The sequence below is a fragment of the Echinococcus granulosus genome (assembly GCF_000524195.1).
Source record: "Echinococcus granulosus chromosome Unknown EG_S00025, whole genome shotgun sequence".
NCBI lineage: Eukaryota > Metazoa > Platyhelminthes > Cestoda > Cyclophyllidea > Taeniidae > Echinococcus > Echinococcus granulosus.
The window spans coordinates 67766-81069 of NW_020170405.1; the positions used below are offsets into that span (position 1 = coordinate 67766).

The 13304-nt window shown below is 42.6% G+C and overlaps 1 protein-coding gene across 1 annotated transcript; it reads left to right on the forward strand. All coding sequences in view use genetic code 11, as the record gives it.

Annotated features, from left to right (window-relative positions):
* Positions 1–177: 177 nt before the first annotated feature.
* Positions 178–12912, forward strand: EGR_04147 (putative ATP-dependent RNA helicase DDX6; the record flags this gene model as incomplete). The annotated part of the gene is made up of 18 exons (XM_024493396.1): positions 178–191; positions 716–1301; positions 1335–1508; positions 1563–2114; positions 2990–3118; positions 3188–3271; positions 3339–3413; positions 4348–4467; positions 4535–4605; positions 6103–6596; positions 6853–7007; positions 7546–7686; positions 7764–7962; positions 8013–8278; positions 8351–8401; positions 9555–9794; positions 10631–11119; positions 12571–12912. 18 exons carry the CDS (start codon positions 178–180, stop codon positions 12910–12912), a joined length of 4182 nt encoding a protein of 1393 aa, XP_024352097.1.
* Between the last annotated feature and the right edge of the window lie 392 nt (positions 12913–13304).

The window sequence follows — 13304 nt, forward strand, 5'->3', positions numbered from 1 at the left end:
ATTCGATGATATTGATGTGATTTAGCGAAAGTTACTGACAATACACATTTTTTGCGTCAGTGTAAGTGATATCACAAAATAAAGACATGCACAAATTTCGCCCAACTGGCTGCAAGTTCCATTAAAACAGCAGACCTTCCAGATGCTGTTTTATTTGATTTTTTGTGGAATCACACAATGCTGCCCCTTGTGTGCGTAAGACCGAAAAATCTGTTATAAATTGTTAGATCCGGCAAAGATATGGTGGCAGCCATTACTAACATTTGGCTCTGAATGCTAAAGTGCACCATAAATTAACCCTTATGCCCTAATACATAAGAACCATTTAAATATTTTTAGGTGCAGTTATTAATCATAACGTTTGTAAGGATAGGAGTGCACTGAAGTGCTTTGGTTAATTTTTCACAAATACCTAGTGGTAATCAGGTGCATTGTTTGTTTAAGGTGGCCTGCTAGTCAACAAATTGGCTTGGTAACGTTTCCTTTTCTGCACTTCAGGTAGGGCTTTCATGCGTCAAATGCGTTACTTTGTCCAATATTCTGTTAGTTTTTCCGCGAACTTGTTTTGTTTTAGTGTTGCAGGTTGTAGCTGACCCACTGTTTTTACTCTTGAGGTTTCTAAGAGGCAGTATCTTAACATAGATGCCACAAATGCATCTGATTGCTAAGATATTTAATAGAATATCGGAATTTATTCAACGAATTATCTCTTTAGGATAATGGCACTCAACACTCAGTCAACTGAGAAGTCAGCTCCTCTCGTACTTCCTCCCAAGGATGAGAGACTAAAAACCATTGATGTTATGTCCATAAAGGGCAATTCTTTTGAAGATTTCTGCTTGAAAAGAGATCTACTTAAAGGGATATATGAAAAGGGATGGTCTACTCCGTCGCCAGTACAAGAAAGCAGCATACCAATGGCTCTTTCTGGGCGTGACATACTGGCCCGAGCGAAGAACGGGACTGGAAAAACTGGAGCATACTTGGTGCCAATTCTTGAGCGTATTGACGCTAGCGTTAACAAACTTCAAGCTCTCATTCTCGTTCCTACTCGTGAGTTGGCTCTACAAACTAGCCAAATCGCCACGGAAGTGTCGAAGTACCTCGGAATTAAAATTATGGTCACGACTGGAGGCACAAATCTTGCTGATGATCTTGCGCGTCTAGATGGCGCCGTACATTGCTTGATAGCGACTCCTGGTCGCATAATAGATTTCCTTAACCGCTCTATATTAAAAATGGAACAATGCAGTACTCTTGTCCTCGACGAAGCAGATAAACTATTGTCTTCTGGATTTAATGTAATTTCCTCGTAATTCCTAGTTTTTGTGTAGGAAACGATTCCTGATGTCATTAAAAATCTCCCCGAAGATAGGCAGATTATGCTGTATTCGGCAACATTCCCTCTGTCTGTGCAGTCATTTACCAAGGCTCATTTAAAAAATCCCTATGAAATCAATCTGATGGAAGAATTAACACTGAAGGGTGTAACACAGTTTTATGCTTACGTTCAGGAAAAGCATAAGGCAAGTTGTTGTGCTTATTTTCACCCTGTTGTGTAGGTTCATTGTTTGAATACACTTTTTTCCAAACTTCAAATCAATCAGGCGATCATATTCTGTAACACAGCACAACGCGTTGAATTACTGGCAAAGAAGGTGACTGAGCTAGGCTACTCATGCTACTATATTCATGCAAGAATGCCTCAACACTATCGAAATCGTGTCTTTCATGATTTTCGCGCTGGTCACTGCCGAAACCTCGTGTGTACTGATCTGTTTACTCGCGGCATTGATATTCCTTCCGTTAACGTTGTGATCAATTTTGACTTTCCGAAATATGCAGAAACATATCTTCACCGTATTGGACGCTCTGGGAGATTCGGACATCTTGGTGTTGCTATAAATCTTATTACTCATGATGACTGCTATCACCTTAAGGTTATAGAAAACCAGTTGCGCACGGAAATCAAAGCCATTCCCAAGGATATAGACAAGCGCCTTTATGTCTCAGAATACCAGAATGTTTCCAGTCTGGACGAAGAAACACGCAGAGCTCTCTCCATGGGTCTGGGAATCCCGGAAGAAACTCATGAACAGGTCCTTTCAGGGACCGTTAGTACGATGCCCATTGAAGTTGAAAATAAGGCATAAATGGGTTCCGCGTTCCTCCAAAGCGTCAAACATTTGCCAAAAGTTGTTGCATTTACTTTCAGTTTGGAGATTTATTTTTTGACTTACCTTTTTGTAACTTGGAGATACCCCTTTACAGCTTTACGTTTGCATTTACTACACACACTCACCTACTCTAGAGACTTTTGTCTGTTATTTTCCGTTTGTGTTAATAAAATTGTTACTCGAATCCTATCTTTTCTGCCATAATAGTACTGATACGCTTTGCTTATCCACGTGAAGGTGGATGAAGTTCCCCTTGATCGCTATTGAACGTGGCTAAATTGGCGTGCCTTGGGTCTACGTCTTAGTTGGGATTGTGAATATTCAAGAAATCTCGAGCTTATTTGTATCATATTCATACAATGGTTGGTGATCTGGGTGATGTCATTCGAGCTTAGACATGATTGCGATTGGGTTTGGTTGAAAAGGTTTATTATCGACTGGTGCATCACTGGCTGTGCTGTGGATTTTCCTGGTCCCTCGCCGTGTCATTGCACACAAGGAAACCGGTGGACATTTTTCGGTTAATCACACTCAAGTTAATGCGGCGAGTTTGATTACAATTATACATGATATTTTACGCTATCTGGTGAACTACAGTAGTGCTGGCATAAATTTATATCCGTGCATGGTTTTAAGGCGTATGACCTAAACGCGTTTTTAGTTTTACAGGGATAAAAAGCGTCCATCTGCTTAATCATGCTTTGGATTCTCTCCTCAAATTTTAGGGGTTTGTAAACGTAGTCGTTTGAACTGCGCATATTACCATTTCAAAGGTACTGAATGGGTCCCATAAGTCTTTCATTACCTTCTAGATGGCCGAGACCGGTGTTGAAGCGGAGTTTGCTCTTGAGGAACCCAGTTTAAGATATCATCGACTGGAGAATGATTTGCCGGGAAGCCTTGCAAAGACTGAGATCACCACCGTTGCCGCCCACTGGAAGGTACCCTATAAATTTCCAACGTTTACTCGTTTCTCCTCGTCTGCACTCATCACACTTTCCCATCCTTAGTTCATCGTTTTGGGCCACAAGGATGGAACTGTGAACATCTTTGATCACCTCGGAAATCTCATTCAAAATGGATCATACAAGAAGGTAATACTGTTTATTTAAATGTCACTTGCTCCACCTGCCTCTTTCACTCAGTTCTCCTTTTTTTTAGCATTTCCGTCCAATCAACCAAATCAGCATATCAGACGATGACAACTTTGTTGCCAGCTGTGCCGACGATGGTTTCGTAGGTTCATTCCTGTTCACCTTCTCATCCAATTCAGGTGTTCATCTATAGCCTATTGGAACCAGAACACAGCGAATTAATTAACCTCAGTCGCCCTGTTAAAGCGATGGCTATTTCTCCGATATATTCAAAAACAAGAAAACTTATTACTGGTGGAAAATCTGTGGGTTTTGTTTTTTTGTCAGCTTCAATATCTCATACACGAATCACCCCTTTCGTTTGTTGTACTGTTTTCCGAACTTCTTCTGACGTTTATAAAAACCTGGGGTCTTGTACAACTACTGTCAACGGAGCCTTCGATTGTTCGAGTTTGCGTGAACTATTTAGTGCTTAGATCGGCACTAAATGATTCCTGCCTAATACGGACTCTGCTGATAAATTAGGACTAAACGTTGATTCATTTTCGGCCCTATTATACCGTAACTCAGGATTAAATATAATTCGGGTGTCAATTAGCCGTAGAACCAAGGAATCGTGCATTATAGGTGGTAAGTTCATTTTTGAATATGGTTTTCACTAAAAATTGCTCCACCAAAGGAGACTTCTGGGGTTGCATTTTATCTCATTTCTGCTAGCGACTCACCAATCAGTTCTTGTAAAGGTGTCTCCCCGTTTTGTTCTCAAATAACGGATTTGGCTTTAAGTAAACGGTAGAAATGGATACTGCCGCATTTCATTTTCAAGTTACAGAAATGTTGAGCAATCAAAGATTTTATTAATGCTTTGCCGCTTAAATGGACATAGGTATTCGAGGAATTACACCTCATGGTTTTATGGAAACTTTTGAAGCATAAATAACGATTCCAGATCGCAGCTGCGATTAATGATTTGGGAAAAGGCAGATTCTCGTCAAATTATTTCTAGTCAAGCTCTCCTCCCCACTGATGGACTTGTATTTGATGAGATTTTCATCGCTACTTTTTTTTTCCACTAGGTGACTCTTCATTCTCGTGGTGCCTTCGGCCGCCGCACGTCGGATCAGCTCTACGTTCCACCGGGAGGGGTGCAGACTATGGCCTGGCGTGGCAACGTCCTTATCTGGGCCGACGATGCTGTGCGTCCACCTTGTCCCCTCACCTATAAATTCCTCCAAGATAACCCATTTTTTCATTCGCCTACAGGCGGTACGTGTCTATAGCGTGCGTAGAAGGCAACTCATTAACTACATCCCCAAATTCCCGAATAATTTGGAGTAAGTTCTGCCTCCTAACATCGTCATGACTGAATTGTCTTTAAGGTGCTCTCTGATAATTGCTTACTTGAGTTGTGACTTATTCATAAATCCCCGTTTTATTCGGTGAATGGTAGCTGCACGAGTCAAGACAAACCTTGCTACACCTTCCGACGACTGTTTATACTGATGTTCTCGAATGCAATTCAACAGCCTTAAGCGTGGGCTGCTGGCGAACAGCGTTCGCCTCGCCGACGACTGATCCGTCTGTCTGGTTAAGTGCTACTCAGTGAGGCTGTCGTTGAGTGGAAAACCTCGTCAAGTTTTATAACTCTACAATCTGAAATTATTACTTTCCGCACTTGGATACTTATGGAATTCTAACAAACGAGAAGTTGGCTACATTAATTATTTATTAGCCCATTAAATTTCGGGATTGATTGTTCTTATCCCTGTTCACTAGATTAATTGGAACCGTCGGTTTTAATTGAGTCCTCCGGCACATTCGTCCACTTATCTCAATACCTAACTACAACTTGGAAAATCTTAATACGACTGAAAAATCCTAGAGCATCCTTTTTTACTTCGTCTTCATTGGTGAATCCGCATGCTTCAACTGTTTTACGCTCGTTTTGAATTCCAAGTGAAGTGGTGTACTCCGGTTTCACCACACGTGATGATGCGACCCCGAGAACTCTTTTCCTTCTTGTCAAAACGTTCTTTCAATTTAGTGCGCTGTTTAACTGTTCAGTAAGGGTCTAGACCAGACTGCTGTATTGGTACCAAGCGTGATTTGGCTATCAAAATTTCATATTTTTGTGAGTGATTACGTTCTCTGTTTCCACAATAAGGTTGACCTATTGTGCAATTTTTTTACACGAAAGAATTTGCGTGGATCAAGCACTAGAGATCAGGCAGGAACTTCATGCTCTGGATGAATATTTTCAGCGCTGATGCGGTGGACTAGGAACCACTACGACCGATATCGCTACTGACGTACAGATTTGCAGCTCCTTATTGCCTTAATGCAGTTTAAATGTCTTACTGCTGAGCGTCACAAGCACCAGGCTGCGCTGGAGGTCTTAATTAGACACGAGTACTTACCTCCAGGTTTTAAGCGGGTTCCTCGTTTACCACAGCCCGTTTCGGGTATACGCACCGCCACAGTTGCCTCCCATCTCAATTAAGGATATCTGGACTGGATTGACGGACATCTTTGATGTCATTCGAATGTTTTGCCCTGTATTAAATTATTTATTAAAACCGAGTCTAGTTTGTAACGGGTCAGCCTAAGAATACTTCGACTGGTCACTATTTCTGCTTCTGTGAAATTTTGACCAAAAGGCTAAAATAAGGCATTAAAAACCCTTGCTTTTCAACTGTGGCATTGGTTTTGTAGGAGTCAGTATTCGATTATGTTCCATTACAATGAAAAGAAATCAACCAGAAAATACTCCTTCCTTTAAGCAATGTCCTTGAAGGAAGCCTGAGGTGTCACCTCACCTGGTATTCTGACAGCTGTTTCCTGATTGGCTGGGAGAAAATTGTCCAGGTGTGCCAGATTCTGAGACCAAGCAGTCCTGCACACGAGGCCATCTGGAGCTCAACCGCCTCCAACGATGACAACGAGTCCATTGCATCCTCACATTACTCTGCCTCTATTGTAAGTGGTCCAGCACAGCCAAAAGAGTACGTTCAAATTGCTACTCAACTTGACTTGGGACGTGGCGAGGACAGAGGCGTGATTTGTGGCATTGCGACTCACCAAAACCGCATTCTCGTCCTCCTCTACCCACTGAAATCCGTTGAGAGCCTGCTGGTAGTGGGACCTGGAGGAGAAAGGTCGCCCCAGCTCCTTGTTGCCGATGTAGGCGACGCGCTGACCAATCCTTCCTGCCCTCTGAGTGAGCTTGATTTGATGTTCCCTGTGGAGGATGCATTCGAGGAAATAAGTCTGGAGGATGTTGAGCTTAGGATTCCTCCTGAACATGGCTTCCAAGGATTGGGATTAGGTAAGCCCCCAAATTTTATCCGAGAGTCGGTTTCGGTACCCGTATGCCTGGGGGCTTATCTGCGGGACAATTTAGATATTCTAAAGCATCGCTTTTCAGCATCAAGATGGGTTTTAACTACCATCTACTATCTATAAATTAATCAAATGTGTAGGGTAAATCCCCCTCAAGGTAGTTTGATACCGCTGTGTGTAATCGTTAGAAATTATTCGCAGGTAAAAAGTTTTTTCACTGATTTACCTATTAATGCCTACAGCAACTATCCCTGGGGAAGATACACACTTCGTCTACTCTCCAGTAGACATGGTTTATGCCCAAGCACTGTCCGCAGATGATCGGATAGACTGGTTTTTGGAACAGGATATGCCCCGACGAGCTCTTCAAATCGCCAATGAGTATCACATGGATTTGGTTCGTCACTCTCCCAAGGTCATCCGAAATCTCTGCTTCTTTTTTTGGCCCTTACTCGTATTTAACTTTATGTTTTTGCATTTGATCTTGCATAGCATGAATGTCTTCATGCACTCTAGATTTGTGATTTTGTCGCCCCAAGTTTTTTTTCTCGAGCTTTCTATTTTAAAGTCTTTTCCAAAGTTTCATTTTTTTTCTTGTGAAGCAGCTACCGAATACACTGTTCAGATCAAATCTGATGCTATAAACTCGGCTTCAGTGATTCATCTAAGTATTTGAAATTATGGGGTACTAAATCTCTTCGAAACCAAATAATTCAAGCGTTATTCCAGAGATAAAGGGGTTTTTTACGTAATTAGAATTTGCTGTCGGAGTGACGTCCTGTTGATATACTCTCCATTTGCAAGCATACATTATCAATTCATTTGTAAAGCAAGCCTTACTAAATAGACTTTTCTGGGATGCCTGTCACATCTCTATTATTGTGATGTATTTATTGAATGAAAAGTGGTGATGGTAGTTAAATGTATCATTTCAGAAACTAGGGATGGATTATCTAAACAAATTAATCGAGGATAAGAAATATCAGAACGCAGCAGGTCTCTGCAAACTCCTTCTCACTGATAAGGAGTCGTGGGAGGTTCAAATTTACCGATTTCTTCAACTCGGCCAACTTCATGTACGTTGCTCTCTCCATGGATTAGCTTTTAATCGGTCTTCGGTATTCCATCGCATTCCGCCTTCTAAAACACCTAGGTTCTTGTACCCTACCTCCCATCAACAAGAGATCTCATTGGCTCCTCAACCTATGAGGTCATCCTGATCGACCTTTTAAGCAAATCTCCACAGATGCTTTTGCAAAAACTCAAGGAATGGCCGCCGAACAGTGGTCTGTACTCCCCCGGTCCCATAATTGCGGCAATTCAGGGACAGATCTCTTTGTTTTCAACTCAAGGTACTTATCGACACTTTTTATTCTACCTAGTACTTTAAATGTGTTTACAGGAGACAGCAAGGATCCCGATATGAATGCCTTGTGGCGTGCACTGATTATCCTCTACGAAAATGCTGGTGAGCCGGAGCAGGCTCTTGAAATTTCTATCAGGCTGAAGGACTCTAGAACCTTCGACTTTCTACGGCGCCATCTACTGCCGGAGGGACGTGCTAGTAGTCGTTTCGGAGCGGTGGTTCGCAAACAGCTCATTCCTCTGTGCCAAATAGACATCACACGAGCAGTCCTTCTCATGATTGACTGCATGAGGGAGCTACCTGTAAGTCCTTCCTTATACACACAATCATGGAAAGTGGCCGGAAGTTTTATTACTCAGTACTCTTTCCTATAGGTTGATTTTGTTGTTGAAGAGCTCGATTCTCAGCCGCTGTTGCTCTTTAAGGTAAGCCATTTCGGTTGGCTAGTGGGTGGTTTGATGGTTCCAGTTTATCACTAAGTTTTTAAGGAAGAATATAACTAGTTCACATTTGGGCATGTGCAAACTCCTGTTTGGACTAGATGCTAAGAGTAAATGCGATTACAAGAATTGTCCTGTTACTAATCTCCACAGCTCTATTCAATCGAGATTTCTGGTCTCTTTATCCCATGGATCTGTCAACGCCGCCACAGATGTAGCGTTTGAAGGATTAAGCTTTAATATTGGACGGAGAGGCTGAGAGAGAATACCCTAGGTAACATAAGGTAGTTCCATGCTATCGGCTTGTAGACCAAATCGCGGGAAACAAGTTGAATGCTACTAATGGTAACGCCATTCCATTGCACAGCTCTCCCTCGACTTTTGAATGCCCTGCTCGGTGATGACTTGGATCACTCTTTTACTTCGGCCATCATAGGGTAGTTGGGTAAATCAAAACCACCCGCGAGATCAAAACATAGCTCGCGTTATGTTGCTGCACTACTGTATAAAAATTCCGAGTTGGGAAATGCAGTTTAGAGAGTGCCCTTTCTGTATCAATCGTTTTTCACTTGAGCGTTTGATCGAACATATCAATTTATAAAGAAGGCGTTTGTTTCCATTCCTAATTTTCACTGAGTTGCTATTTCAACACTATCCGATTCCTAGCATCGCAAGCAGGCATCGAGTCTTCCAAATGAGGTCACGGATTACTGCTTCCACAAAAATGTTTCGGATTGTCGTAAATGATTTTGATTCGTTTGAATCTAGTCTCGCTCCATTATTGGCCATTTCGTAGAACTAGGAATTGAGGTATTAGTCAAAGGTCTGGGTGACTGTGATAATCCCTTCGTCGTAAGTCTCTGCAGACGTAAATTTTACCAGCCGATGTCTTCTTCTTATTAAGTACAAATTTACTGTATAACCAGTAAAATCGGCTTTTCAGTTGTGAGTAAGTTCATTGACACTGGCACAGATGCAACAGACGTCACAGACGGTTTGTTGGCAATAGACAAGAGTTGGGAGTCTAGTAGCGTAGTTGACATGATCTGAACGTATAGTAGTATTTACAGGTGACTGGAAAGTGTTCACGCATCAAAATGTACAAATCTAAAAATTACCACTCTGTCCCCTTCGACAGTACCTTGATGCACTAAATGCGCGCAATCCACGATCCGCTCTGCCCCACGTGTATCGTCTGGTGAAGTTATACGCGTCGTACTCTCGCCAGCAGCTGCTGCCTTTTCTGCGCTCCACCCACCACTACCCTCTCAACGAGGCTCTGACACTATGCCAGTCCCTCAACTACGTTCCAGAAACCATCTACCTACTCACGCGAGTCGGACGTCGCAAAGATGCACTCCGATTGCTCATGGAGAAGGTAAGTGCTGACTAGACAAGCCTTTCCTTGTTTTCCCTTCATTTTTTCCTTTTATTCTCCCCAAAGCGTTTTATGAATGGTTTGATGAAAGCACTCGAGTGGATTTAATGCAATCTGTTTGTTTTGTAGAACCTTATTTTTTAAGTGCTTCATGTGAAAAGAAGCGGTGTAATGAAAAACTGACTTTTATGCGTGTTCGTAAGAAATAGCTTCAGAAATCAAGGTCGCAAATGGATAAAATAGTGATCGATTTGGTTTGGAAAATCAGAAAAAGTTCTTGAGCTAATGGGTACACAAAGAAAACGAAGCAGTCTCGGGAAACAGTGATACATTGTACTCTTGCTAATATTTTGGCCATAGTGCCATTGTGATTATGAAGTAGGTGGTAAATCTATCTGTGGTTTTAAAATCCCATTCATAGGATTGACTTAGAAGGAACTAGACATATTCCATAAACAGTCCCCTTGTCCACAACTTGATTATTCATCTTAGATAACTTGCAACAGATAAGTAGGCCTTACTTCACCTTTGTCGCACAGGTCATGCCTCCTGAATTCAGCTTCACCTTATCACGGAATGCATGTGCGCTACGTGTAAAGTCAACAGTTTATGTTAAGATCGAGCGTAAAAAATTACACCATTCTTCTTCTAAGTATTCGTGCGTTTCCTTCAGGGCGTATTGTTACGTGATGTCCCGTATTCACACTACCCAAGGTTGCTTTCAAAATTGGTTCCGGAGAAACGTCATTTTTCATGCAATCGTTTTTATCGGTTGGATGGACATTTGTCGCGCGATGGGAGGTCAATCCATGTTACCTTGCATACATGTATTGCAGGGTGCAGAGGACCCATTTTTACTGGGTAGCAAGACCCTGACTATGGAACAACGCCAGGCGGAGGTAGCCGCCCGAGCAATTGCCTATTGTCTGGAGGAGGACTCCTCCCAGCGAGGGACCTACCTTACCTCCTACGACCAGCCTCACCGCCTACACTCTAAGCTCGTTCAAAAGCGCAGTCGCGTCGACAGTGGTGGTGACCCCGGAGCAGCAGACTGTGCGAGTGTTGGCGACAACAGTGGTGGCGATAGCGGCAACGATGACGGTGATTACTGGACGGGGGCAGATGGGGGCGTGGGGGAGGGTTGTGGCGAATTGTGGAAGCAGGTGGTGTTTTTTGCAGTTGATAAACCCGGCTTCATTTGCGCCCTCTTAAATCAGGCCAGCACGGAACGGATTGACCCTTCCTTGTTACTACGAAAGATCGCGCCCAACACGGTGATTCCACATTTGAAGGAGTCTTTAGTCAATCTCCTTCGCAATACGCAGGTAATTTTGGGTCTGTTGTGCCAATCATCCCAATCCATTGTCAACAGCAGAACTTGAACCAAATTTAATCCGTGTTTAAAGCGCTATGATCGAGATGGGGATATTAGTGAAGAAGCAAATTAACTGACTTCAATAGACATGATTCCGACGACCCGGCTCAAATGATTTTCTGTTTAGCTAGTGGTTGCTTCTGCGCTGTTGGGAATGGTTTTATTCTCAGACCTGGAAAACTCATTAAACTAAGAGGATTTTGTACCCCTTTTCGTGTGTTCTTGGGCTAAGCCATGCCACCGTTTGCTATCCCACGTACTTCGATTGTTAAGGCTTTTTTTGCTCAATACTTTTCAGATTGTTAGTGATAATATGGAAAAAACCCTTAAGCCATGGTGAAGTGATAACCCGTTGTCTACCCAAGTGGGCAATCAATCTGTTGTATTACAATTAATAGGCATTGATCCATACTAACAGTTCGGTGCAGTAAAAAAATCATTGTTGCTGAGCTTTGTTACTGATCATTGATCAATATGAAGTTGTTTGAGGAAAAGGATTGTAGAAGAAAGTGAGCATGTGCTCCCATTGAGTTAATTTCAAACTAAGAAAATTCCACTGATGGGTGAAGTTATTGGGTGCCGCTTCGTATTACCAATCCATGAAGCGAAAATGAGCAGAAAAGTGTGAGGGACTATTTTCATACCAGATGGTCAGCAGTCTACGGTGTTACTTTTCCTGACCACTGCATTTTCATGCTCGCTACTGGAGTCTCTGGACTTTCAACCAGCACAGCCCAAACGCTCATTACTCTACCGCGACAATAGGTGGCATCAATACTCCTAACAGGTTCAACAACTGTCTAGAACCAAAGAGACTCGGCCGGTCTCTTTTTGTATCTCACGATTTTGTGCAATCGGCAGGTATCAGAAACTGGTAAAGAGCACATTATGTACCCATGTCCTCGGGCTCAGGCTGGAAATGCTTCAATGAGTCTGCTTAAGTCTGAACAAGTTTCATTAGAAGCGGTGATGTACGCGACAGTTATACTAGCAATCTAAGGAGTGATGCATGCAGATAACGAACCATTACTCAAGGTATTAAATTTGAACAGTGGAGGTCTGGAATTAGCGGCTTTCCAAGACAAAATTAAGGACCAGGCAATCTAGCTAACTTTTTTTAGAATTCAAAATGGCTTTTTCAATTAGTAATTATTACTATTCCTGGATAATGTTTCTATTTTGCTATTATTATAAGCGAACTAAATGAAAGCAAGGCCTGATAGTATCGGTCCAAATGTCTGTATCTTGTTTGAGATTTATTATTAAAGCTTTTCATTCGAATAGATTTGTTTTCAAAAGGGTCAAAAATGGGTAATTTTTAACTCTACACGTCTATGAGGATGGAACAGACAGGCAAGGTAGTCGGTGACCATTATAAGTTTGTACTTAACTCCCCTCCAGATGCAAATTGAGCTGCGACGGAATTGCGAGAACATCCTGCTGAAGGATCTCCATGAGGTCTCCTCCCGCCTAGTGAGTATGCAAAACCGTGGCGTGTTTGTGGACATTAGAAAGGAGAAGGGGGAATGGGGCGGCAGCGCCATCTGCCGCGTCTGTCGTCAGACCCTTCTTTCCTCCTCTACAGAACGCCGCTCCAGCAGTGACCAAGAGACAAGCGGACCACACCAGCCACCTCTTTTGGTATTCCGCTGTTCTCACGTCTTTCATCAGGCCTGTCTCCTGCGCCTCGGGCGATTTGTCACCTGTCCGGTGTGCGTGCGGGAGCAGATGGAGGCTGCCTAGACTGTTGCCCATTTTAGTATGACTTGATATTTGTAAAAATGTATTATTACTTCGAACAAGGTAATGTCTAATCTTATTAGTCGTGCATCACTGGATATACTTGTTTCTTTTATGAGTCGACTGATCAAAACGGTTGGCACCGGTGTGTCTATTGGCTGTGATTTTTCCAAGTCTACCCCTGGCCTTTACCGAAATTTTTTCGTTCTGAACTGCAGAAGTAATTCGTCCACCATTGTTTAGGGGTTTTACCATTGTTTGAATTATGATGTCCAAAACTGGAAGACGTGACTTCCCTTATTCCAAGAACATACTACATATATTCCCCTCTTTAGGCTCCGGCGCTCTGTTAGTGACGCAGCCTTTTGCAACTAACTATCAGAAATTGATAAGGA